Source organism: Peromyscus maniculatus, chromosome 9, assembly GCF_049852395.1.
Source record: "Peromyscus maniculatus bairdii isolate BWxNUB_F1_BW_parent chromosome 9, HU_Pman_BW_mat_3.1, whole genome shotgun sequence".
Classification (NCBI taxonomy): Eukaryota; Metazoa; Chordata; class Mammalia; order Rodentia; family Cricetidae; genus Peromyscus; species Peromyscus maniculatus.
Genome location: NC_134860.1, coordinates 52,159,484 through 52,185,648, shown reverse-complemented (window position 1 = coordinate 52,185,648; position 26,165 = coordinate 52,159,484). Strand labels below are relative to the sequence as shown.

The 26,165-nt window shown below is 50.7% G+C and overlaps 1 protein-coding gene across 2 annotated transcripts; it reads left to right on the top strand.

The window, feature by feature from the left end:
• Positions 1-6,206: 6,206 nt before the first annotated feature.
• Ajuba (ajuba LIM protein) lies at positions 6,207-16,448 on the top strand. 2 transcript variants are annotated; one of them, XM_006988488.4, is made up of 8 exons: positions 6,207-7,566; positions 10,439-10,540; positions 12,147-12,214; positions 12,309-12,371; positions 13,515-13,645; positions 13,732-13,783; positions 14,518-14,586; positions 15,011-16,448. In XM_006988488.4, the coding sequence occupies exons 1-8, from the start codon at positions 6,531-6,533 to the stop codon at positions 15,134-15,136; spliced, it is 1,647 nt and encodes a 548-aa protein (XP_006988550.2). In that variant the 5' UTR covers positions 6,207-6,530; the 3' UTR covers positions 15,137-16,448. The 2 variants fall into 2 exon arrangements, with proteins under 2 accessions (XP_006988550.2, XP_076401107.1); XM_076544992.1 differs by lacking the exon at positions 6,207-7,566 and adding an exon at positions 8,207-8,339.
• The last annotated feature ends 9,717 nt before the right edge of the window (positions 16,449-26,165 follow it).

The following is a 26,165-nucleotide window of genomic DNA, read 5'->3' as shown; positions in this document are numbered from 1 at the left end:
TTGCTGGGCATAGTGACTCATATTTAGAATACCAGCATTTAGGAAGCTGAACTGGATGACTGCTGTTGGTTCAAGACCAGCCTGGGCTATATAGTGAGTTCCTGGCTGGCCTGGGTTACAGAGTGAAACCCTGTCTCAAAAAAAAAAAAAAACAAAAAAACAAAACCAAAACGCCTCTAATCCAGCACTCAGGAGGCAGAGGCAGGTGGATCTCTGTGAGTTCGAGGCCAGCCTGATCTACAGAGCAAGATCCAGGACAGCCAATGCTACCCAGAGAAACCCTGTCTCTAAAAGCAAAAACAAAACAAAACAAAACAAAACAAAACAAAACAAAAACGAAACAAGCCAGGCATGGTGGCATATGCTTTTTTAATCCCAGCACTCAGGAGGTAGAGACAGGTGGATTTCTATGAGTTCCAGGCCAGCCTGGTCTACCTAGTGAGACCCTGTCTCAAGAAAAACAACAAAAGGAAATAGCAAAAAGCCACTCCCATGTCTCACTGACAGCTTCTCTTCCATTCTGGTGACCAAGAACACACAGCTTTGTAGCTACTTTTCAGCCTTGTCAGCCAAGCTGTATTTTGAGGAAGGCATATGTACACACATACATTACAAATGGATTAAGAAGTAAACTGGCTTTATACTCATTTTGTCAGGCAAGAAATATTAAAACTGAGTGTGATGGTCTATGCTTGTAATTCCAGCAATAGGGAGGCTGAGGCAGGAAGGTCACAAGTTTGAGGACACCCTGACTCAGGGAAAAGAAAACAAAACAAAAACCAAACCAACTGTTGTTGCTTGTTTTTGCTCTTTTTGGGGGCCCGCCACCCAGCTCCCAAATAAACCACACACGGAGGCGTATTCTTAGTTATAAATGCCAGGCCTTAGCTTGGCTTGTTTCTTGCCAGTTTTTCTTAACTTTAAATTATCCCATCTATCTTTTGCCTCTGGGCTTTTCCCTTTCTCTATTTCTGTATGTCTTTCTTTCTTACTCTATTGCTGGTTGTGTAGCTGGATGGCTGGCCCCTTGCATCCTCCTCCTTCTCTTGCTCCTTGATCTCTCTTCTTGCTCCTCCCAGATTTCTCTTTCTGTCAGCCAGCCCCACCGATCCTTTCTCCTGCCTCGCTATTGGCCATTCAGCTCTCTATTAGACCAATCAGGTGTTTTAGACAGGCCCAGTAACACAGCTTCACAGAGTTAAACAAATGCAGCATAAAAGAATGCACCACATCTTTGCATCATTAAACAAATGTAACACATGTTAAAATAATATTCTCCAACAGAGCACTGGGGAGGTAAAGACAACAGTATCAGGAAGTCAAGGTCTTCCTCGGTTACATAGCAAATTGAGGCCATCATGGGCTACATGAGACCCCGTCTCCAAATAACAACAGCAATAAGCTGATTCCTTACCAGGTATCATGTACTGTGCTGGGGCCGCGGACACAAAGTGGATAGGTTCAGACTGTTAGGCTTCAACTCACTGTATAGTCAGGAGGCATGGCAACTGAGTCGGCAAAGGAGAAACTCTGGTAAGGGTGATCGTGGAGGAGTGCAGAGTCCAATAATAAAGCACAGCTGGGCAGCTAGCGTACTGCAGTTGGGAACGGCCTATCCGAGACAGCGGTTTAAAGGAATGCCTGAAGGGGGCGGGGGGGGGGGGGAGCGTTAACCAGGGCGGGGCAAAGGCCAGGAGAACGAGCAGAACCGAAGAGCAGAACAAAAGTCCGGAGCAGAGTGAGGACAGGCAGCCGTCACCTCCACAGATGCTCTGAGGAGGGCACAGTACTGAGGGAAGAGTCCTCAGATCTTATGCCACAGACAGACATTAGCTGACGGGCAGCGGGAAATCACCGAGAGGAGTTCGCTTGTTTGGAGTCGGGGTCTCAAGTAGCTCAGGCTTGCCTTGATATTACCACAAGAACCAAGGATAACCTTGAATTCTTGAGCCTCCTGCTTCTACCTCTCAAGTGACCATGCTGGTTTTATGTGGTGTTGAGAGTCAAACCCAGGGCCTCCTTCATACTATGCAAATACCTTATCACATGATTTTTAAAGTCAGGAAATGAGATGATCATTTCAATACATTATAAGAATCTCTTAACCTCAGGGTAGAACATGGCTGGCAGGAAGTGAGCCTTGACTGTAGCCTGACACTGTAATGGTGGTGGAGGAGGAGGAGGAGGAAGAGGAGGAGGAGATAACTGAGATGTTTAAGAAACAGATTTAATACAAGTTGACTTACAGGATCTGGTCAGGTTTGAAGTTGAGAAGGCAGAGGGTCTGGAGCTTGGCTCAGTAGTTCACACAGGATGTTCTTCCAGACAACCAGGTTCGTTTCCCAGCATCCACATGGCAGCTCACAACTGCTTATCACTCCAGTTTCAAAGGATCGGATGCCCTCTTCTGGCCTCCTTGGGGGACCAGGCATGCACAAGGTGCGCAGACACACACACACACACCCTTACACATCAAGTAAAATAATAATTGGAGGGAGGGGTGGGGTGGGGAAAGTGAGCAGAGATAGGACCAAGCTTAGGGTTCTGAGCGGGGCAGCTAAGCAGTTTATGGTTCTTGCTTAGCAAGAGCCGCAAGAGTGGTTTGGGGTGGCTGGGAGAGGGCCCCCCCGGGTTAACACAAATACTGAGTGCTTCTGAGGCTGCCAAGTAGAGGTGTGAGCGTCAGCGTGGGGTGGTTGTCATTGCTTTGTTTTCCAGGTCCTGGAGGTTGACTCTGGGACCAAGTACAGAGTAAGCACCAACGTCACCGCTGCCCTATACCCTCAGCCCTCCTTTTACTTTGTATTTTGAGACAAGGTCTCATTACATGGCTTGGGCAGGTCTTGAACTTACGATCCTCCCACCGCAGGCTCCCCCTGGCTAGTCACTTGAGTTTTTAAGTTAAAAAAAAAAAAAAAGTCTGGGTTAAGAAGTCAGCTGTGTATTGTAGATTATAATCACAGTCCTGGAGATGGAGAAGGCTTGCAGAAGTCAGGCCTGGTGCCTCATGCCTATAATCCCAGCATTCAGGAGGCAGAGGCAGGAGGATTTTGAGTCTGAAGACAGCTCTCAAAACAACCAGATCCTGTATCAGAAACAAAGGGCCATCTGGATGACTTACTGGCTTGGCTGCCAAGCCAGACAACCGGAAGACCTTCAGGTAGCAAGAGAAACGGCCTCCACCTGAGCACCAAGGCACGCACACACACACACACACGCACACACACACCCCAAACATTGAAAGAGGGCTTAAGGAGCTCCAGCACCAGTATGGACTGCAAGGGGGCTCCCTAAGGTCATGAGCACTGCTGCCCATCAGGACATCACTGTCCTTTTACTACTTTCTGCTTCCTGTTATCTCTTGTAAACAGTTGTTCATCTCGACTGTCCCCACCGTGGCCAAGCAAGCCTTGGGGTGGGTCTTTTCAGGAGCTTTAAAACTAAGATTCTCTCTTGGGGCTGGAGAGATGGCTCAGCATTAAGATCACTGGTTGCTCTTCCAGAGGTCCTGAGTTCAATTCCCAGCAGCCACATGGTGGCTCACAGCCATCTCTAGTGGGATCTGTTGCCCTCTTCTGGCATAAAGCTGTACATGCAGATAGAGCACTCATACACATAAAATAAATAAATATTTATATAAATAAATTTCCTCTTTCACCAGGGGCAACTTTACTCAGCACTTGGGAGGCAGATACAGGAGGATCTCGGTGGATGTGAGGCCAGTCTGGTCTATATATCATTCCAGGACAGCACTGAGAGACCCGGTCTCAAAAAAAACAAAACTAAACAACAAGGGTGGAGAGGTGGCTCAGTGGTTAAGAGCACTGGGTGCTCTTCCAGAGTGCCTGGGTTCAATTCCCAGCACCCACATGGTGGTTCACAAATGTCTGTAACTCCATTTTCAGTGGATCCAACACCCTCACACAAAACACCAGTGCACATAAAATAAAAATAAACAAATCATTAAAAACCAAAAACAGCCTTTAATCCCAGCACTCGGGAAGCAGAGCCAGGTGGATCTGTGTGAGTTTGAGGCCAGCCTGGGCTACCACAAGTGAGTTCCAGGAAAGGTGCAAAGCTACACAGAGAAACCCTGTCTTGAAAAAGCAAAAAAAAAAAACAAAAAAAAACAAAAAAAACACCAAAAACAACAACAAATTCCTTTCATCTTCATCATGCCCCAAAGTCAAAACTTCTAAATATCAGAGGTGTGTGCACAGTTCAGATACACCTGGAAGAACCCAAATCCTCCTTTCTTCTGGAGGTGGGGGTGGGGTGGGACCCTCATCTTGTCTTTAAAAGGTTGCTCACAGCAGGCTGCTACCTAATAGGTTACCTCATTAGGAATGTTTCCAGCCTTCCGGGAGGAAATTGTTAAGATCAGAGAGAAGCTGTAGGTTTGACCAGGGACAGGCTGATTGGGGGGAATGAATTGTGGGAGAAAATGCAACTTATCCAAAGAAGCCACCTGCCCTTCCTATGTTGTTTGGTGTGGCTTTGAGACACCATGTAGCCCTGGCTGGTCTGGAACTGGCTATGTAAATCTGGTCAGCCTTGAACTCACAGAGATCCTCCTGCCTATGCCTCCCTGAGTGCTGGGATACCAAGTACCAGAACTCCTGGCCTTATTTTTGTGTTTTGAGAGAGAGGGTTATGTAGCCCAGGCTGTCCTGGAACTCACTACATCACCCAGATTGACTTCAACCTATCCATCTATTCTCCTGGTTCAGACCTCTAAGGGCTGTGAATATATGTGTGCAACACTGTACCTTCTTTTCTTCCCCACTCCTATGGTTACTAAAACTATAAAAAGTTTCATCCAAAATATTTAGATGAAAATCATATGGTTGATTTGTGTGTGTAATCTTCATAGTACCTAAATACAAAAGGAAGCTGGGTGTAGTGCACACCTTTAATTCCCAAGTGCGTCCTCATGCCCGGCAAGAACTTATTTGTTTTTATTTTATGTGCATCAGTGTTTAGGCTGCATGGATGTCGTATCCCCTGGAACTGGAATGACAGACAGTTGTGAGCTGCCATGTGGGTGCTGGGAATTGAACCGGGGTCCTCTGGAAGAGCAGCCTGTGCTCTTAACTGCTGAGCCAGCTCTCCAGCCTTCTTTCCTTAGTCTTCATCATTGGGTCGTTATCACTTCTTTCCCTTTTCCGCCCTGATCACTTATATCTTCTACTCCCCCTCAGTTAATACATTTTCTCACCAACCTCTTGTGACCAAGCCACGGGGAGGGTCAGAGCTTGGGGAAGGTGTACGCTTGCCTGCAAACCGTACTTTCGATCTCTAGTCACCTAAAATATTTGCTAAAAGTTTCACTTCCCAACACCAGGGGGTGTCTCTCCGGGTCTCTCTCTCTCTCTCTCTCTCTCTCTCTCTCTCTCTCTCTCTCTCTCTCTCTCTCTCTCTCTCTCTCTCTCTCTCTCTCCCTCCCTTAAAGGTGCGTTAGTCCCAAACCTTCTCCTCAGTGTTTTTATGTACACACTAAATCCTCCTCTGTCCCTCTTGAGGCAGGGATCAGCCCCCATCATTTCCCTCGCTCCTTTTCACATAAGCACATAAATCTTGCATCCTCCCACTCCACCATCAAAGAACCGTGGGTCCAGAAAGTTCTTTTTAGTGCAGTTCATCTTTTTGTCTTGCAGGCTATCAGGACCAACTTGTCCTTTCCCTGGTTTATGAATCCGTCGGTCCTTACAGCTCCCACACTTCTTGCCTGCGATTCATTACTTCTCAGAGCTGTCTTTAGGAGGTCTTCGAACCTCCCAAGTATCCACTTCTCATCTTCCTCCTACGGTGATCTCCCTGTCTTATCACTTCTGTGCCCCCTCTCTCCATCCCCCTCTCCGTCCTCTCTCTAAGAACAGTGTCACGATGTCTGTGGAGAACATGCCCCTTCTGCCCATCGTTGATGGATACATTCCACAGTGCCCCTCCGCACATTCCAACTGTAAACAAAGAGTTCCCTTTCACTCATTCCCCCCGCCCCTAACTCTTTCCTGCTGCAACTCTTGAATTTTATGGTCGCAGCTGCCCAGTCTGCCCCTTGACCTTTCACGTCCTGCCGGCAGCCCTCCACCTCGGGGGCAGTTACCACAGTGTCCTTCCTGCGATGCAGAAAATCCTTGCGCGGACACGCCAACCCGGGGTGCACACCGCGCTCCGCCCTTCCCGGAAAGTAGATCCGGCTAGGCAGACAAAAGTTTGGAGAAGTTGGGTCGGTGCGAGTGAGAGCCAGGGGGGCGGGCCGGGCCGGCGGGCGGGCGGTGGCGCGAGCCGACGCGTGGACAGACCTGCGGAGGACGGCTGCTGCCGTGGGCCCTGCCAGCCGTGCGCGGACCCTCTCGCCGGGGCATGCTTCGGGATCGCGGGAGCCCGGCACCTGGGCCGCCCGCTGAGCCGTCGTGCGTCGCTTGCACCCCGGGAATCCGAGCCCGGGGGAACCCAAGCCCGGCCTTGGGCCGAAACGCTGCAGCGTGCCGGGCGGGGAGGGGGCTGCAGGCCCCAGATCCGAGGGCATGGAGCGGTTAGGGGAGAAAGCCAGTCGCCTGCTAGAGAAGTTGAGACTCTCGGATTCCGGCAGCGCCAAGTTCGGCCGCAGAAAGGGTGAAGCGAGCCGGTCTGGGTCTGATGGGACCCCCGGAGCAGGCAAGGGGCGCCTGAGTGCGTTGGGGGGACCTAGGAAATCAGGACACCGAGGAGCTAATGGGGGACCTGGGGATGAACCTTTGGAGCCGCCCAGGGAGCCAGGGTCCCTGGACGCCGAGCGGAACGCACGCGGCTCCTTTGAGGCGCCGCGCTTCGAAGGCTCCTTTCCTGGGGGGCCGCCGCCCACTCGAGCCTTGCCTCTACCTCCCTCGTTGCCTCCTGATTTTCGGCTGGAGACCACGGTCCCGGCCCTCAGCCCTCGCTCCAGCTTCGCCAGTAGCTCGGCCAGCGATGCGAGCAAGCCGTCGAGCCCCCGGGGCAGCCTGCTGCTGGACGGGGCGGGGGCCAGCGGAGCCGGAGGTAGCCGGCCGTGCAGCAATCGGACCAGCGGCATCAGCATGGGCTACGACCAGCGCCACGGGAGCCCGCTGCCCGCGGGGCCGTGCCTGTTCGGCCTCCCCCTGACTACTGCTCCGGCGGGCTACTCCTCTGGAGGGGTTCCGTCCGCCTACCCGGAGCTCCATGCCGCCCTCGACCGACTGTGCGCTCATCGGCCCGTGGGGTTCGGCTGCCAGGAGAGCCGCCACTCGTACCCCCCTGCCCTGGGCAGCCCCGGAGCTCTAGCCGGAGCCGTGGTGGGGACAGCGGGGCCCTTGGAGAGACGTGGGGCGCAACCCGGACGACACTCGGTGACGGGCTACGGGGACTGCGCCGCGGGGGCCCGTTACCAGGACGAGCTAACAGCATTGCTGCGCTTGACGGTGGCTACCGGTGGGCGAGAAGCCGGTGCCCGCGGGGAACCCTCGGGGATTGAGCCGTCGGGTCTGGAGGAGTCTCCTGGTCCCTTCGTTCCAGAGGCCTCCCGAGTCCGGATGCGGGAGCCAGAGGCCAGAGAAGATTACTTTGGTGAGTAGGAGAGATGAGGCTAGGGACCCGAGAGACCTGACAACGCATGCGGTTGCCCAGCGCCCCGACGGCCCAAATTACCGGTGGCCGGGGGTTGCAGGCGGAGACCCCGGACTAGAAAAGAGGCCAGAGGGATGGAAGAGGGAGGACCATAGAGCACTTGCTCGTTCTGGCCAGGTTTCTAATGGGACAGGGCTACTGATTCCTGACAATTCAACTCCTGACTTTCTCGGGAGTCCCATTTTTCTCAAGCATCGGAGCACCTCGGCTTGTCGCAGTAGGAGGCCTTGTAAGGAGGAGGCGCTGCGGGGCCCGGAGAGCATCCTCCCGCGCCCCCCTCGCGGCTGGGTTCCTGCAAGCTCCGGCGTGCCGCGCCCCCACCCGCTCCTTGCTCCGCCCGTAGGAATTCGGGGAATGCGCGGGGGGCGGGGCGGGCGGCCGCGTGCGTGCCGACTCCTGCCCTGGCGCTCCAGGTGCCGTGGGCGACGCCCGCCAGGCGGAGGGGTGGGGAGCGGGTGTTGGAGTTGGGGGTGTTGGCCAGCTCCCGCGCAGTCGTGGCTGCTGTCGGGGAAATGGAGCCTGGGTGGTTGATCTGAACTCCCTAGGATGGAAAGCGGGCACTCAAGCCTTGCCCCGCTCTCCCTAGTCCTGGTGGTGAGGTGTGTGCCCCTGGCCTTTTAAAATAGGCCAGTACCTCCGGAAGGCAGGGCAAAACCAGTGACCACCCGGAGACCATTACCCTTGGGTAGATACCTGCTCTGTGTGACTGCCAGGTATTAACTGACTTTGAGCGCCACCCCCCGCCCCCCATAACTTGACCAGCATTCAGGAGCAAGTAGACCTCCTTTCCTGCTCCTGTTGAGGAAACCTGGACACAGCCTCTCCAATATTCTTTTCAAGAAGTATTGATTGGTTGTTAAAGCTGGGCGGTGGGGTGTTAATCAAACCCCACAGATATTACTTAATTATATAAAGCAGTTACGATTTGAATGTGGAGGACAGTCCCACTAACTCTGGGGCTTTTGGTTTTCCAAGTACCCTCCGTTTCCCACCATGTTCCTCCCTGTCCCGTCCAGTCCCCCCACCCCCATGGCTAGAAATAGGGATAGAGAGGATAATTGGGAGGAAGTTCAAAGGTAATACCGTGGTAGGCAGGTAGGGACTGAGATTTCAATACATAAACACACACACATTTTTTTTCTTTCACCTATTGGGGAAGAGGGGGGCAGGGCAGGGGTGTCTCAGAATAGATGATCTAAATCTCTTTGATCAAGGGGAACCGTGGCCGGGCCCCATTTAACCATTTCCTTTTGAGGCCCACGAGAGACCTGGGAAGAGAAGAAGTCTCACTGGCTAAACCATCAGCCCAAAGAAAGGACCTCGGAAAGTACAGTGGAATGACTTAGCAGGGAGACGCTAGGTGTGGGACGTTCTGCGCGCGGAGGGGAGGCAAACATGCCCGAGCATCTTCCTCTTTCCACGGTGTCCGTGGCTCCGACCGGACCCCCCCCCCTGGCATGGCAATCTTGGGCAAGTTTCTCTGGTCATGAGGAAGGAGAAGCCCCTTTGAACTCAGAGATGAGGCCAGGTTGCCCCTGACCCAATGCTAGCCCGATGGCGCCTTTCACTGCTTGTCTCTAGTGAGGGGCCCTCTTCCTTGGCCTCAGCTCTGCCCAGCTGCCAGAGGGTGGGAACAGGACAGGCCCGGGCCCATCAGATGCCGCAGCTGCTGCACCAGCTCCCAAAGCCCCTGGGCAAAGACTGGGATGGGCCCCAACAGGCAGGGAGCGTGGCGGTGTGCCGAGGGGGGAAGGTGGGGCAGGCCCGTTGGGATCTGCTCCCCAAAGACAGGTCTTAGCCCTCAGTCATGGGCCTGGAATTGGGGAGTGGAGGGAAGGATGAACACACCCAGGAAAGGCTGGTTCCAGAACCAGGTGTAGTAGGTATGTTAGTGGCCAGTGCCAGGGAAGAGCAGCTAAGCCCTGGTTCACGTGGCAGGAAGGCCATGCTATGGTCTGCTAACAAACGCCCCCCCCCCCCCACTAACACTCCTGGCCCCTGAAGCCCCAACCAACCATGTTCTCAGCAGTGACTTCCCTAGAGAAGTGTTCACAGGGCCCATCTGCACAGAAGACCCTCTGCTGGGCCAGATCGAATTTTATGGCGGGTAAAAACTGAAGTCGCAGAGAGATTCGTGGGCCTGGGTTGCTTTCTTGACCAAGTTTTTACAGGTGCTGTTGAGCCCCTGCTTACCCGCATCTCGATCTCCCACCACTTCCTGCCCACTTGTCCGAAAAGAAACAAAGTATCTTGAACTTAACAATTTTTTTTTAAAATTAGGTTCTGTGCCAAGCACCAAATAGGTGTTCAGAGAATAGCCATTAATTGAGAAGAATGGATCTGCCTAGTCAAAATCTGGCTGCACCCTGTTTCTTTCCTTCCTTCCTTCCTTCCTTCCTTCCTTCCTTCCTTCCTTCCTTCCTTCCTTCCTTCCTTCCTTCCTTCCTTCCTTTTCTTTCTTTTTTTTTGAGGCATGTTCTCATAGCTTCAACTGCTGTGTAGCCTAGGTGACCTTGAGCTCCCCATCCCCTTGCCTCTACCCGACTGCTGGATTCCAGCGTTCACCATCACATCCATTTCCTCGGTGCCAGGGGTGGAACCCGGGGCTTTACACATGGCGGGCAAGCATTCTCCAGGTTGAGGAGGAGCTTGCACCTCCACCCACTGCCTCCCATTTCTAGTTACCCTCGGACACTGAGGGGACGGGGTCCTTCGCCATGGCGTCAGTCAGGCACGTTCCAGAGAGCTTGGGGGTGCCCGGGTTCGAGCTGGGGATGTGGGGCGTGACACTGACCAGCTCTTCTCCCCTCAGGCACCTGTATCAAGTGTAACAAAGGGATCTACGGGCAGAGCAATGCCTGCCAGGCCCTGGACAGCCTCTACCACACCCAGTGCTTTGTCTGCTGCTCCTGTGGTGAGTCCGTCCACCTGCGACAGAAGCCCCCCTCCCCCTGCACCCCCTCCCCCCACCAGCCGAACGCTTTCATGGAAAGGAGCACCTGTCAGGACCCGTAGCTACCCTGGCTACCCTGTCTCTCCTACGTGCCCGTCTGAGTGCCACCTGGCTTTTCCCTCTCCTGGGTCCGCCGAGTTCTCTAGTCTTCCAGACTCCTTGCTCTTCTCTGAACCTCCCTTTTCCTCGCGCCTCCCTGCTGGCCCAAGCCTTGGGCTCCCGCCCCACCTCTCCTTGGTGAGGTTTGGTCCTGGGCCGCAGAGTTGCCTGGGGCGACAGTGAAAGACTGGAATGTGGGAAGGGCGGGTGTGGGCCGGGGGAACGGGGAGCTGGGGGGTGGGCAGGGAGGGGGGTTTTTCTCTTGGCTGGTCAGAGTTCAGCCACCTCACTGGAGTGGAGGCCACCAGGCCATGCCAAGCTGATGACATCACACTCCAGGAATGTCTGCTGCTGCTGTTAGCTCAGGAGGCCCTCTGTGGGGTGCTCCTCCACCACACCCTCCCTCACCTCTCATTATCCGTTTACCACTGCTTACCATTCTGATTCTCTGGCTAACCCTGTAATCTCCTATCTCGGCCTGTCTGGCTCCAGCACTCAGCTCTTCTCTTCTCCCCCCAGCTTCTGCCTGCATCTCTCTGGGCTGATCTGGCTGTCCTTTTCATTGGGCCTCTTCCGGGTATGTCCTCTCCTTTTCTCTCCCAAGTCATGTAAGTGAGCTCTTCTGGACAACCCCCCACCCCCACCCTCCCCCGCAGAGGGGATTCAATGGGAAACTTGCCCATTCTTCACCCCGGCCCTCGCGCCTTGCTTATCCGTGACCACTTACACCTTAGGGTAGGGAGTGAGTAGCTTTGCGGATGTTGGTCTAAAGGGAAACAGACGGCCCGTGGTGACCTGAGGAAGAATCGCGGGCCGCCTCCGACCCCGAAGACGCTTGCATTCCTCTGAGCTCCCGTACAAAGCAGTAACTCCCAAGATGTCCTGACCACCATAGAGGCTGTGGCAGGAAGGAGCTAGACAGACGTGAGCCGGATACCTACTGAAACAAAGACCCTAGGTCAGAAGGTCCCAGAGCGCAAGGCCTGGGACCAGTGAATACTCCCTGCAAATCAAGTCACACCCGGTCAGCGCTGCTTACCAGGCACACCAGCCTTCCTGACCTTGGCCCTCTCCGCGGCTCCCCATGCACGGAAGCGGTGTGGGTGGCCGACAGCTATGGAGCTAGAGGAGCAGGGAACAGAAAGGTTGTTGGGCTGCAATGAGGCCAAAGCCAGTTGGAATTGTATCATGGGATTTTTATATCTATCCCCTGCCCGCCTTGGAGGCAGGCTTTACTGTGTAGGCCAAGCTGACCTTACACTCTTGATCCTCCTGCCTCAGTCTCCACATGCATAGGGTGTTGGTGTTTTTGTTTGGGAAGGAAGACTAGAGAGCAGTTAGGAGGGAAAGCTTTAAGGGCCAGGTCCAACTGTCCTGTGCAACATTGGGGAGCAGGGACCAGAGGAGGAAAAGCCCTATGTGTGGGCTCCAAAGATAGGCTCCAGCCCCCCTTGTCTGCTGCTTCTAGGACGGACTTTGCGCTGCAAGGCTTTCTACAGTGTCAACGGCTCTGTCTACTGTGAGGAGGATTACCTGGTGAGCGAGCAGGGGCCACTCTTTGGTGGCCGGTCGGGTTGGGTCCCATTGTTATTTCCAGCTTGGTGAAGACCTCTTTTCGTCCCTTCTCTAGTTTTCGGGGTTTCAGGAGGCAGCTGAGAAGTGCTGTGTCTGTGGCCACTTGATTTTAGAGAAGGTAAGCAATGCGTGCGCCCTCAGCTGGGACCTGGAAGTGAGGGGGAACTGGTGGCTTCGGAAACATAAGAGCAGGCGGCCAAGGTTCCTCCCCAGAGCAGCCCCATGTTGCCTACCCTGCTGCCTGTGAGAGCATTTGGGACCCTAGTCTCACCCTGCTGGGCTTCTGGGACCTGTCCCCTCCCTGACTGCAACATTGCCTGCCCTCCAGCCTGAGCTGGAGCTGGATGGATGTGCTTCCTTTTCTGCTACTGGTTGGAAACAGTTGGAACTCAGTTTTCTGCATAAAAAGGATGAATTGGAGCTGGGCTTGGTGGTACATACCTTTAGTCCCAGCAGAGGCAGGTGACTCTCTGTGGTTCGAGGCTAGCCTGGTCTACAGAGTGGGTGTTCTGGTGTCTTGAAAAACAAAGAAAGCATGAAAAAATTAGATTGGTGATCCTTTTTTTTTTTTTTTTTTTTTGGTTTTTCGAGACAGGGTTTCTCTGTGTAGCTTTGTGCCTTTTCTGGAACTCGCTTTGTAGACCAGGCTGGCCTCGAACTCACAGAGATCCGCTTGGCTCTGCCTCCTGAGTGCTGGGATTAAAGGTGTGTGCCACCACCGCCAGGCAAGATTGGTGATTCTTAACTATGGCCATCTAGTAGATACCTGGAAAGGACGGAAAAATAAATAAATAAAAATTCTGGCACCCACCTGAGTTGTAATAAAAGATTAGGTGTGGCCTGAGGCTGTTCTGTTAGTCGAGCGAAGGCCGTACATGACCAGCCCTGGGTTCCGTCCTCAGCACCGTACACACCAGGCATGATGGTGCATGCACACCTGTTATTTCAGTTCTCTGGAAGTGAGGCAAGGGGATCTGGATTTCAAGGTCATCCTCAACTATTTTTAAGGCCAGTCTAAGACACCTTTGACCCTGTCTCCAAGAAATAGCAGCAAAAATCCACAGGCCTGGAAATTTCTGAGACCTTTTTCAGGGATTGGGTTGTTTTTTGTTTTGTTTTGTTTTCCCTCTATTTTAAGCCGCCTGGGTCCACTCAAATTTTGTAGCATTCTTCTAGGACAGGAGGGGGTTGGAAAGGAACATTAATGGGTAGCTGGAGCAGACTGAACGGAGACTGATCCTCCTCCCACCCCGCAAGCCAGATCCTACAGGCCATGGGGAAATCCTACCACCCGGGCTGCTTCCGATGCGTCGTTTGTAACAAGTGCCTGGACGGCGTCCCCTTCACAGTGGACTTCTCCAACCAGGTGTACTGTGTCACTGATTACCACAAGTGAGTCTAACCTGGGGGTGGCGGGAGATAGGGGACTGGGCCCAGGGACCCCTCAACCTCAGCTTACACTGTCTTCTCTCTTTCAGAAATTACGCCCCCAAATGTGCAGCCTGTGGACAACCCATCCTCCCCTCAGAGGTCAGTATGTCTGAGTTCCGCAGGGCAGCCAGTACTGTTGCCCCTTGGGAGGAGGTGGGGACATGCAGCCTGGCCTCCCTTGGGAAGTGGTACTTCTGAGGAATTCACATTCCATGAAGATTTCCCGTGTGACTCTGCTCTTGGGGTCACCGCCCTGACCTAAACTTCCGGACCCAGACATGCCTGATAGTCTTGCTGGGCCCAGGCTCCATATCTTCTGTCCCTGTCCAGAGAACAAGGCTCTCGAGGTCACCAGATACAGGGACTGGGAAAGGGTGAAACTATTCCTTAAGCTGGTATAAAAAAACAAAACAAAAACAAAAACATGGAGTCAGAGACTATTTAAGCTGTGTATGGACAGAGTGTGCTCGGAGAAAAGCCAAAAAACTCTTTCTTAGCCTGACTTGTGCTCAGCCATGTCTTTTCCCCCACCCCCCACCCTTCCCCTGCTTCTTCACGAGTGTGGGTAGCAGGTAAGGCCGAGCACCTCGTTAGAGAGCTGTGTGGCACTGTCCTGGAGCAGTGCCGTGGTTAGGGATAGCACTTTTGGTAGGTGTTGCTAAAACATCTCAAAGCTACATGGGATTGCATCTAACTGCAGAGAGGCCTTTGTATGATCTATCTGCCTGTTGGAGCAGGGGTGGGGTGGGTGGGGTTTCTGTGGCTGGGATGACGACTTTGAGGGACACTATGCTGTACTCACCCCCCCCTCCATGGGGCTCTCCTTGTTTCAGGGTTGTGAGGACATTGTGAGGGTGATATCCATGGACCGTGATTATCACTTTGAGTGCTACCACTGTGAGGTAAGTATTGGATTTGGGGCTGATGGAGGAAAATTGGAGTTTGGGAGGGGGAGTCAGTCTTGGGAATAACTGTGCGTCTGTGGAAGTGATGCAGGACACGGAGAACTAGGACACTGTTGTGACCTGTGTCCAGCCTCCTTTGTCCTCCAGCTACTCTTCCTGGTCCTCATTGTTGAGATCTCTTGAAGGTGGCTTCCCCAGCGTGGACTAACTGCTGGAGATGGGGCTTGGGTCATTATTTTCTGCAACAGCAGCGACACCTGGTGTCCAGATGAAGTGTCTCTGGGGTCTTCACCCTGCCTGGGGGTGGGGCATTCTTCCTAGTCATTGGCTAGTCGGCTCCTGAGCAGGGCAGACTCCCCCAAGATGGCCTCGGTGTGCAGGGAGCCCCGAGCTGCTGTGAATTCGTTGCCTTCTTCCTTAGGACTGCCGTATGCAGCTGAGCGACGAGGAAGGCTGCTGCTGCTTCCCTCTCGATGGACATCTGCTCTGCCATGGTTGTCACATGCAGCGACTCAGTGCCCGACAGCCCCCCACCAACTATATCTGAGCTGTCTGGCTGCCGCTGCCGCCGCCGCCACCGCCATCACCCCTGTGGAGAAATTCTCTGGCCAGCCGAGGCGAGGAATGCACTCTGCAGTCCTTGTGAAGAGTTCTCTGGGGAGGCCCCAAAGGCCAGAGACCCAAAGATCCTAACATTCCAAATAGGCTGTGGAGGAGGGACCGACCTTCTGTGTGCCAGGAGGGTTGACTGGCCTTCCTCGTGTTCAGCCTGTGCCTCGGAGCACACGCGGGTGGGTTCCGGTACTTTATCAACATCGGCTTCTGATGTATATTTCCAGTGTATGTTTCTGTTATTAGTCGAGCAGTGTGCTAGTGCTGGATCACACCAGAGGGCATCACAGAAACCACCCCCAGTCTGTTGTACCCTACACCCGGGGTCAGCCAGGCTTTTCCCACAGTGTCCTATCTTGGTCTGCATGAAGGGCTGGAAGCCCTGGACTTAATGCCATGAGTCATTTCTTGGCTGTCTCCCTAAGGACTGGAGAGCTCCCCCATCTGTCTGCTGGGACGGGGACCAGCTCTGGGGGTGGGGGGGTCCTGCTGCCTGTGTTGCCTGTTTCTCAGGGACCTGGGGAGGCTGAGTGGGGCCTGTCCTGGGTTGCTGTTTTGCTTCGCTGGGGGGGACGTCATGAGCAGGTCTCTGGGTATGAAACTTTCTGGGTGGGATGTCCAGGAAGCTTCAGGCTAGCCCAGCTCCTGGGTTGAAGTGCACTGAGCCCTCTAGCCCAGCATGTGCGGATACATGTGTGTCCGCGTGCCTCTGTGCCCCTCCCTCCGACTCCTTTTTTTTTCTCAGGTGACTTTTACACTTAGTTCCCTAGCAGTAGCTTATCATTTGAGGCCCACCTCTTAAAGGGATCCTGCCTTGGATCTGCTACAGCCCCACAACTCAAGGCTTTGCGGAAGCCGGAGAGAACAGAACGGTTTGACTTGGTTCTAGTCCGCTTGGCTGAAACTTGAATTCACCCAAAGCCAGATGTCTTAAAAGTCAGCTCGCTCACTGGCTGCACGTTCAGTGCATTTGATGAGCAGGTTGACAAGAGCTCCATCCCCTTGTGAGTGTGTTCATAGCCGCCTAAATGTTCTGTTCTTTTCATTACACTGAGCATTCAGTGGTTTCTGCCTGTTCATCAAGAGTACTTCAGAGTTATTAGCAACCTACATTTCTCAACTTTGTGGCACTTTGTAAGTGATAAGATTGTTCCCTGCCTTTATGAGTGTCTTTTCCTATGTGATCTATTTCTTGGACACTTAAAAAAAAAAGTTTAAATCTAGCAATAAATAACAATTGGTTCAGATATTTTGTGAGTGTATTGTGTTTCTTACTTTGATATTTGTTATAAGTTCATTTGTAAGTATGCCTTGAAAATTGAGTGGAACTCCATATGGTTTTGGTGTATTGGTCTGACTTCCGCATCTGTATTGTTAAAATGTCATTGTACCATAAACAAGTGAGTGGAAATGACAGATTCCTGAGGACAGAAGACCCACTTTTGGGGGCGATTCTGGGATCAAGGATCACTGTGCCAGCCATTCTGGGAATTACTGGACAGGGTCTCCAAGTGAGGAAAGAATAGATACATACAGTTGGGGAAATGTATTTTTGGAGAAACGTTCTGAGATTTGGGTTGCTCATTTCCAGCTGAGACTTCTGAACTATTGAATGAGTAACTACAAGGGTCCTGTGAGCAGGACATTTTCCCACTGGGCTGGGGAAAAGGCAAGCTTGTACAGCTGTACACTCAGCCTCTTGGTCCTGAATAGAGGAAACGCATCTAACTCTACTTTGGTCTTTTCTCCATTTTCTCCCCTATGGGCTCCTTCCCATCTAGGTCTATGCTAATACTGCCTGAGACTCCCCAAAACTTCTTGCCAGAGGGACAGGCTGCAGCAGGGGAGCAACCAGCTACCCTGTGTCAACACGGAGTCCCCATATGCCCTTTTTACTAGAAGATTGCCCCTCTTAATACTTGTCTATACAGCTTGCGATTGCTGGTGACTGGTGGGATGGCGTCAAGGGTGCAGCAATAGGGAGACTATGGCTAACTTCTACACTCCATGTTTACTAACATACCAGTACTGAGATGGAGAAAGGGGAAGAACAGTAAGTTAGGCTTTCTCTGTGAGGTGGAAGTTGCAAGGTAAGGGTCAGGCTTGACAGCTGATCTGAGCTCTTTGCTCTGGATAGTTCTGGTCACCAAGAACCCAACAAGGATAAGACGGGGACCACCGAGGTGGTTCAGCAAGTAAAGGCATTTGGCTGCCAAGCCTGATGACCTGAGTTCAACCCCCAGAACCCGCAGAAGGAGAGACCCAACTCCCATGAACTGACTTCTGGTCCCTCTGGAGTGTGGCCTACGTACACAGAATAAAAATTATGTAAAAAGAATGAGAGTAAGATGGACTGGACCCATGGGCTAGCATCTGTAGTTTCAGCATTCAGGAAGTAGATAAAGGAGAGCCTGGAGAGATGGCTCAGCAGTTAACAGTACTTGCTGCTCTTACACAGGACCCAGGTTCTATTCCCAGCACCCACATCACAGCTTAGAACCTTTGTAAGTAACTCCAGTTCCAGGGACTCCGATGCCTTCTGACGTCCTCTGGTACCAGGAATGAATGTGGTGCATAGACAAGTGTAGAGAAAACACTCATACACATAAGAATAAATATTTTTAAAAATTCTGGCATCTAGCATAGTGGCATGTACCTAGTTCTAGCACCTGGTGGGGGAGGGGCGGCTGAGATAAGATCAAAAGTTTTGAGGCCAACCTGGGCTAAAGGGTGATGGCTCAATGGAACAGTACTTGCCTAGCATATGCCCCATCACCAATGGATGGAGTTGAGCACAGGGGGAAGTGAGTTCAAATGGTTTCCTTTGCCTTTTTCTTTTTTTTTTGGTTTTTCGAGACAGGGTTTCTCTGTATAGCTTTGCGCCTTTCCTGGAACTCACTTGGTAGCCCAGGCTGGCCTCGAACTCACAGAGATCCGCCTGCCTCTGCCTCCCGAGTGCTGGGATTAAAGGCGTGCGCCACCACCGCCCGGCTCCTTTGCCTTTTTCTTGTATAGAGTCTTGACTTCTGCCTCCCGGAGCTCTTGAAGCCAGGAAAGTGGAAAGATTACCCTGAGAGCCAGGCCACTTCAGGAGATAGTAAGCTGTTTCCAAGTACATCAGCCTGTTACACGCAGTCCTTCAGACTGTACCTTTAAGCAAAAAGAAAGCAGCTGGGGGGGGGGGTGGCCCAACACTTGGGAGTAGAGGCAAATGGGTCTCGGTGAATTCCCGGTCAGCCTGGTCTACAGAGCAAGTTCCAGGGCAGCCCAAGCTCCGTAGGAAGACCCTGACAAACAAAACAAAAACAACAAAACAAAGCGAGAAAACACAAGAGCTGGAATGAAAAAGATGGGGAAAAGAAAGGTTAGCCAAAACACTTTGTTTAAAACTCAATACCAGCCGGGCGTTGGTGGCGCACGCCTTTAATCCCAGCACTCGGGAGGCAGAGCCAGGCGGATCTCTGTGAGTTCGAGGCCAGCCTGGGCTACCAAGTGAGCTCCAGGAAAGGCGCAAAGCTACACAGAGAAACCCTGTCTTGAAAAAACCAAAAAAAAAAAAAAAAAAAAAAAAAAAAAAAAAAAAAAAAAAAAAAAACTCAATACCTTTTGAGAGTTTTTAACTTTGTATTTTAACTTTATGAATGTTTTGCCTGTGTGTATGTAAGAGCATCCACCCCCTGTGCCTGGTGCTCTCAGATAACAAGAAGAGGAAGTTATCAGGGCCTCTGGCACTGGAGTTAAACACGGTTGTGAGCTGCTATGCAGGTGCTGAGAATCCAACTTGAGTCCCCTGAAAAAGCAGCTGGCACCCTTAACTGCTGGGCCACTTCTCTAGCTCTTGTTTGAAATGTGTGTGTGTATGTGTGTGTGTGTGTGTGTGTGTGTGTGTGTGTGTGTGTGTGTGTGTATGGGTGCCCAAAAAGGCCAAAAGAGGTTGTCAGATAGCCCGAAGCTGGAGTTGCATGCGGTTGTAAGCACCTGATGTACGTGCTGGGAACTGAACTCAGGTCCTCTCTAGGGGCAATAAGCACTCTTCCCTACGGAGCCACCACCTCTCCAGCACTGGGAAACATTTTTTCCTCCCTGTTTTGAAGCACCCATACCTGAAAGCTGACCTGGCTCGGCCCAGTGGCCTTGTGATGAGAGTCTAATCAACCTCAGTCCTCTGGTCCTGTCCCCTCTGACTTTGCTGATTGGGTCTCAGCTATGCCAGAAAGGGATCCTAGGAAACCCACTGTCAGTCTCAGTTATAAAGGAGTTGAGTCTTGGCCTTGAAAATAAGAGCAGATGGCTAGGCTGGGCACGCCTTAATTCAGCGCCCAGAAGAGAGGCCGGGAGGTCTTAAAATTGAGGCAAGCCTGGACTACACAGAGAGAACTTGTTTCTTTCTATTTTTTAAAAATATTTGTTGATTTTATTATTTTGTGCACCTCATGCATGCCTGGTGTCAGCAGAGGCCAGAAGATCCCCGGGAACTGGAGTTACAGATGGTTGTGAGACACCATGTGGGTGCTGGGAATTGAACCTGGGTCCCCTGAAAGAGCAACAAAAGCTCTTAACTGTTGAGCCAACTCCAGATTCCAGACCTTGTTTCTAAAGTGAAATACCAGCCTCTGGTGACTGTCTGCCATCACAAGCGGACTGGTCTCATCTGTACAGCTCAGGCCATCCTCCCACTAACCTGGGCTGACCTGGAAGTTGTAGCAATCTCGGATTTGGTTTCTCAGGCGCTGGGATTACAAACGTGTGTGCGCATTCATCTTGGCAAATTCTCTTATTTTTTTAATATATTTTTTTAATTAAAAAATTATATTCAGGTGTTTTGCCTGTATGTATGTCTGCGCACCGTGTTCGTGCAGTGTCCATGGAAGCCGGAAGATGGCATCCGATCTCCTGGGGCTGGAGTTACAGAGGGTTGTGAGCTGCCATGTGGGTGTTTGTTGTGTTGACAAAACTTTTCCTGGGGAGACGTGACACACACATCTATTCAGCCCAGATAGGAAACCCACGGCAGACCGCGGTACCAATATCACCAAAGTCCAACTTGGTCAAGCAGGAGTTTTATTAGGGTTACTTGCTGGCATTCAGGTGAGGGGTTCCTTACAGAAATGACTCCAAGACAGCTGCATCACCAAGGTCCCCCCCCAGCAGGGGTGACAGCTCACAAAAGCTGGGAAACCCGGGCACACTGCACAGCCTGCAGGCAGCTCACACATGAGAGCGTCCTTTCCAAGTGAGTCTGGTCTACACCTCTTCCCGCAGCTCTGCTGGTTTCTGCTTCTTCCAGGCTGTGGACTGGTCTCAGGGTCTTCTTTGCAGCTCCAACTGTCTGAAATCTTTTTTGCTGTTCATCCTCCTTTCATCGGAGAGAGACGCAGCTTTCATGGTTTACTCTTGCAGGGAGGGGTCTAGTGAATCTGGTTAGTTTCAGGTACTTCCTGAAGATCTTATGAGTTGTTTACCTTCCTAAGCTTTAAGAGCTTCCTGCAGGATGGCATGTTTTATCTTGGAGGAAATTGTTACATAACTGTGCTTGGAATTGAATCCAAATCCAGATCCTTTCTGCATAAACTGCCACTCTCCAGGCCCTCCCTCCTGATTTTTCTTTTCTTTTTCCTTTTTTTTGGTTTTGTTTTGTTTCCTTTAGTTTTGTGTGTCAACTTGACACAAGCCAGAGTCATCAGAGAGGAAGGAGCCTCAGTTGAGGAAATGCCTCTATGAGCTCCAGCTGTAAGGCATTTTCTCCTTTAGTGATCAATGGGAGAGGGTGCCACAGCCCATTATGGATGGTGCCTTCCCTGGGTTGGTGGTCCTGGGTTCTGCCTGTCTCTGTTGATCAGGATTAAAGGTGTGCTCTACCATGCCTGGTTCTATTTTTTAAATTTTTTTTTACAGTGATTTATTTTATGGGGGAGGGGCATGTACCTGCCACCACCTGTGTGTGGAGGTCAGAGGCCCACCCTCTGGAGTTGGTTCTGTCTTCCACCATGTGGGGCCCAGGGATTGAATTCAGGTCATCAGGTAAAGGGCCTTTACCCACTGAGCTATTTTGCTAGTCCAGCAAATTCTTTTTACTGTGTATTGAATATTATTTTGCCACCAGCAAAAAGGAAGAGCACTGGTTAGCTTTAATGGGTGAGGGCCAAATAGGGCATGATTTTAGAGAAGACAGTCTCCTTCCTTCTAGAATGAGGACATAGACGAGCCAAGAAGATGGTGCACTGGGTAAGAGTACCTGCTCTATGTGAGCATGAGGATCTGAGTTCTAATCCCTGGCATCCAGGTGAAATGCTAGGCATGGCTGTGTGCACTGTAACCCAAGCATGGTAGAGACAGAGCCTGTTGCGTCTTTGAGGATGACTGGCCAGTCAGTCTACACCAAGCACCTTCAGTGAGAGACCCTGTCTCCAGTTGTTAAGACCGAGTGATCAAGATGCTCCGTGACCCGGTCTAGCCTTGTGTGTGTATGGAACACACTCTTGTACGTGTATCACATACACAGACACACACATACGCACACGTATACACACCACACACACGTATATACACATCACATACATACATCATACACATATACATCTATCATACACATATAACATACACCATACACATACCCAAACACACACATCCATCACACACACCAGAAGCAAAAATAGCATCTCTTGGTGATGTGACTCACCCAGGGTCACACAGCTAGATGGTGCGTTACGACTCCAGAAGGTGAATGAAGGACCTTTCACCTCTTCCCCTCACCCCTTACCCCAGTGGCGCCACCACAGGTAAATGACACAGGCTCATTCATTGTGAGAAAAGCACTTTGTAATGACGATTTGGGGAGACTGAGGGACACAAGCAACAGAAACTAAAACTGTTCTGGTTTGTGTTTGTTATGTTGTTAATTAGAACTAACTGTGGCCAAAGTGCCCTCAGAAGCACTTTCGAGCAAAACAAAAGAATGCTCTGGAAGAGGGTTCCTCCCCTTGAAGGGCACAGTCTAGCCAGGGAGACAAACACACACATAAAATGGCTTGAGATTATAAGCAACTTGTCAAGGAGAGTGTAAAGTAATTGATGGTTATGAATAAAAGACCTAATATCCCAGGGTACAGAGTGCTGATGAGCGAGGCTGTACAGCTTGACTGCAGATCAGGAAGTGCCAGCCCACAGAAGAAATTCTGTTGCTAAGTGCAGAGTCTATGCATAGAGAGGTCTATTGCTATTATTGGTGCTGGGAATTGAACCCAAGGCCTTGTGCATACTAGTACAAACTCAGTCAGCCAGACTATCCGGTGTATGTTAGGGGACAGTGGTCCTGGAACCTAGTCCAAAGCCAATGCATCCTAAAGACATACTCTACCAATTAAGCTAACCTCTCTTGCCTTTCTCTTTCTTTCTTTCTTTCTTTCTTTCTTTCTTTCTTTCTTTCTTTCTTTCTTTCTTTCTTTCTTTCTTTCTTTCTTTCTTTCTCTCTCTCTCTCTCTCTCTCTCAGACATTTTTTCTATGTAGCCCTGGCTGTCCTGGAACTCACTCTGTAGCCCAGGTTGGCCTCTCTAACTCAGGAATCTACCTGCCTCTGCCTCCTGAGTGCTGGGATTAATGGCCTGTACCACAATCACCCCAACCAGACTTTTCTTTTTAACTTTATATTTTGAAACAGGATCTCACAGTGAAGCCCTGGCTGGTCTGGAACTCTCTGTAGATCAGGCTGGCCTCAGACTCAGAGATCTGCCTGCTTCTGCCCCGTAAAGGCTGGGATCAAAGGTGTGTGTTGCTATGCCTGGTCATTTATTTTATTTTATTTATAATTTATGTGTATGTGTCTGTATGGGCATATAACATGTGTGTGAGTGCCCATGGAGGCCAGAAAAGGGCATCTGCTCCCCTGGAGCTAGAGTTACAGAGCCTGGAAGTAACCGAATTAATTCAGTTGAGAAGGCATTCTAAACAGTGCTCTTGAGGAAGACAGTGTGTGTGTGTGTGTGTGTGTGTGTGTGTGTGTGTGTGTGTGTGTGTTTAAAAGGTGGCTGGGGGGGGGTGCACACCTGTCATCCTCATCCTGGCTCTTGAGAAGTCAAGGTGAGAGGATCAGAAATTCAAGGTTGTCCTTGACTACATAGCGAGTTCAAGCAAGGCCAGCCTGAGCTACATGAGACCCTGTGGAGGAGGGAAGGAAACCCCCAAAAGCAAACAAAAAAGTAAAAGTCATTCATAATAAACATGTACCAAAATTGTATGTACAGAATAATACTATTTGTTCTTTAAAATGCCTGTGCATTTATGAAATATAAATACAGAACAGGATAAGCACTAGAGATCACGCCGGCCCACACCTGTACTCACAGCACCTGAGAGTTTATGGCTTGAGGCTTGTACGTTGAGGCCAGTCCGAGCTACCTAGTGAGATTCTGTGGAACCCCAAGAGGGCCCATGGTGCTGTCACCACCCAGTAGGGCAGCTTATCCCCACTTTCTGTTTGTGTACCCTGAGTGCCGGGTCCGGTCAGCTTAGGAACTGGATCCGTTGGACTTCTTTGTGTATTCCTTTTTTGGCTTGTCACAGTCCTCACCGGTTTTAAGGCTGACCTTCACACAGTGCACACGTGCCCGGTCCTTGTAGACTTTTAGGTCAGTAATTCCTCATTTGGATGATTCCAATGGGCTTCCCAGGCATAGAACCTTCCATTATTAACTGCTTTTCTTGTTTTGGGCTTGTTTTTCTGAGACAAGGTCTCACTGAGACAGGCCTTGGCTGTTCTGGAACTGGCTGTGTAGACCAGGCTAGCCTCAACCTCATAGAGACCAGCCTGCCTCTGCCTCCTGAGTGCTGGGACTAAAGGCGTGAGTGTTCATCTCATTATTAACCACTTACAGGAACCATTACATTCATTTTGGAAGGCCTACCACACCCCCAAAGTTCACTCCAGAATCACCTGTGCTTGATTTGGTCATGATGAACTTAAATGCAATAACCTCCTTAGTTATCATGGGTGCATCCTGTAAATTAACTGAGCTAAATTTCTCACTGGTAAAGAGAATATGGAGCGTGTACTCAATTGCTAGCTTCCTCTTGCTTTTGCTTTTTCTATCATAAGGCTTTAATCTCAGGAGGCGTTTCAAGATCACAGTGTAAATTCTTCTCAAGCATGAAACTCCAAATGCCCTTGGGATGGCCTACTTCTCCAAGTTAGTACATGAATTTTAAGGGAGAAAACCTTGTTCATCAGCAACTTAGCTTGCTTACTAGCTAAATGTCTGTCTGTCTGTCTGTCTGTCTGTCTGTCTACTCACCCACCCACTCACCCATGCATCCATCCATGCATGCATGCATCCATCCATCCATCCATTCATCTCACCCATCCATCCATCCATCTATATCTGTCTGTCTGTCTACTACGTATCTAATGTGTATGGGTGTTTTGTTTGCATGTATTTCTGTATATCACATACATGTGGTGCCATGGAGGCCAGAAGAGGGTGTTGGATCCCCTGGCTCTTTAGTTTCAGAGTCTGAGCCACCATGTGGGTGTTGGGAGTTGATCAGGGTCCTCTGGAGGAGCCATGAATGCTCTTAAATGACGAGGCCTTTCTTCAGCCCCCTAGGGAAATGCTTTCCTCAGCATGGCGCATGCTTTTGGTCAAGTTACAACAGCACACACAGTCACAGCAGCAACTGTGTGCATTCTGCTTCATGCCTGGTTTCTCAAAAGCCTTCCTCTCCTGAAAAAGCCCCTTGTTCACAATCTCATAGTCCTCTGGCAGAAATGGTTTCAATTTGTCCTATTTTTGAGTCAGTTTCTTTGCTTTTCTTTGAGGTCCAAAACTTCTATCAGGGCTAGCTGATATTCCAGCTCTCAGTAGTATCTCAGGGTAAAGCAGGCTCACTGCGATCTGTGAAAATCTGTGTAACAAGTTCTGGTAAACAGCCAGCAAGCCCTTGAGGCTATAAGGGGCAGGAGCTTAGAACTCCCTCAGAAGTGCTAAGCTGTTGCCAGAATGGTACATTATAAACATCTGTCTTGAAATTTCCATTTGAAGTCACAGGTTGATTGCATATTTTCTTTTACCTTTCTTGTTTTCTTCTCAAACTGTGCGCTTACAATGGTCATGACATTTTCTAGCTTAATCATGAATCTTTGTCCCTCTGAATATCCTCATTTCCAATGAATGCCTTGGAAACAATTGCCTGACACTCCGTTCCTCAGTCCATAATGTATCAGATGTTGTCTGAGTGGTGCAGCTGATGTTCATAACTTTTTCTGAACAAGTGATTTGTGAGCAGACTGATCCTGAAGGCTTTTGTTGTTGTTATTTGTTGATGTTGTTGATTTTGTTTATTGGGAGCCACTGAGTCTGGTCAGTCTTTGTGGGTGCTGTAGAGCATCCATCTCTCTCACTCTCTGTCTCTCTCTGTTTCTCTCTGTGTCTCTCTGTCTCTGTCTCTGTCTCTCTCTCTTTCTGAGACAGGGTTTCTCTGTATAGACTTGACTGTCCTAGAACTAGCTCTGCAGACCAGGCTGGCCTCGAACTCACAAAGATTGACCTGCCTCTGTCTCCTGAGTGCTGGGATTAAAGGCGTGCATCACCACTGCCCAGTTAATTTTTGTCTTTTTGGGCAGGGTTTCATCACAGTCCAGGTTGGCCTTGAACTCGAGACAGTCTTTGGCTTCATCCTCCTGAGTTCCAAAATGGCAGGTGAGAGCCACCATGCCAACCCACAGCTGTTTTCATGTCCGAGCTTTGCAACTCGTCATTGAAAGCCCATACTTTTAGTGTTGAGCATATTGGACTTAAAAGCTCCCTTTAGTATCGCTAATAGAATACTAAATACGGGCTGGGACCCTTTCTGTAGTGAACCATTTTGTTTCCTGACTAGGATTTACAAGCATCCTGTAAATTTCCACTCTTTTCTGCAATTTTAAACAATGCAACCAATCCAAGGCTGAAAGGTTAAGTAGACTTTTCTC

Bases quoted from the DNA above. Each gene is read 5' to 3' on its own strand.
- Ajuba (XM_006988488.4), top strand. From the start codon at position 6,531: ATGGAGCGGTTAGGGGAGAAAGCCAGTCGCCTGCTAGAGAAGTTGAGA. The intron at 13,646-13,731 runs GTGAGTCTAACC...TCTCTCTTTCAG, and splicing joins TGTGTCACTGATTACCACAA to AAATTACGCCCCCAAATGTG. The intron at 13,784-14,517 runs GTCAGTATGTCT...TCCTTGTTTCAG, and splicing joins AACCCATCCTCCCCTCAGAG to GGTTGTGAGGACATTGTGAG.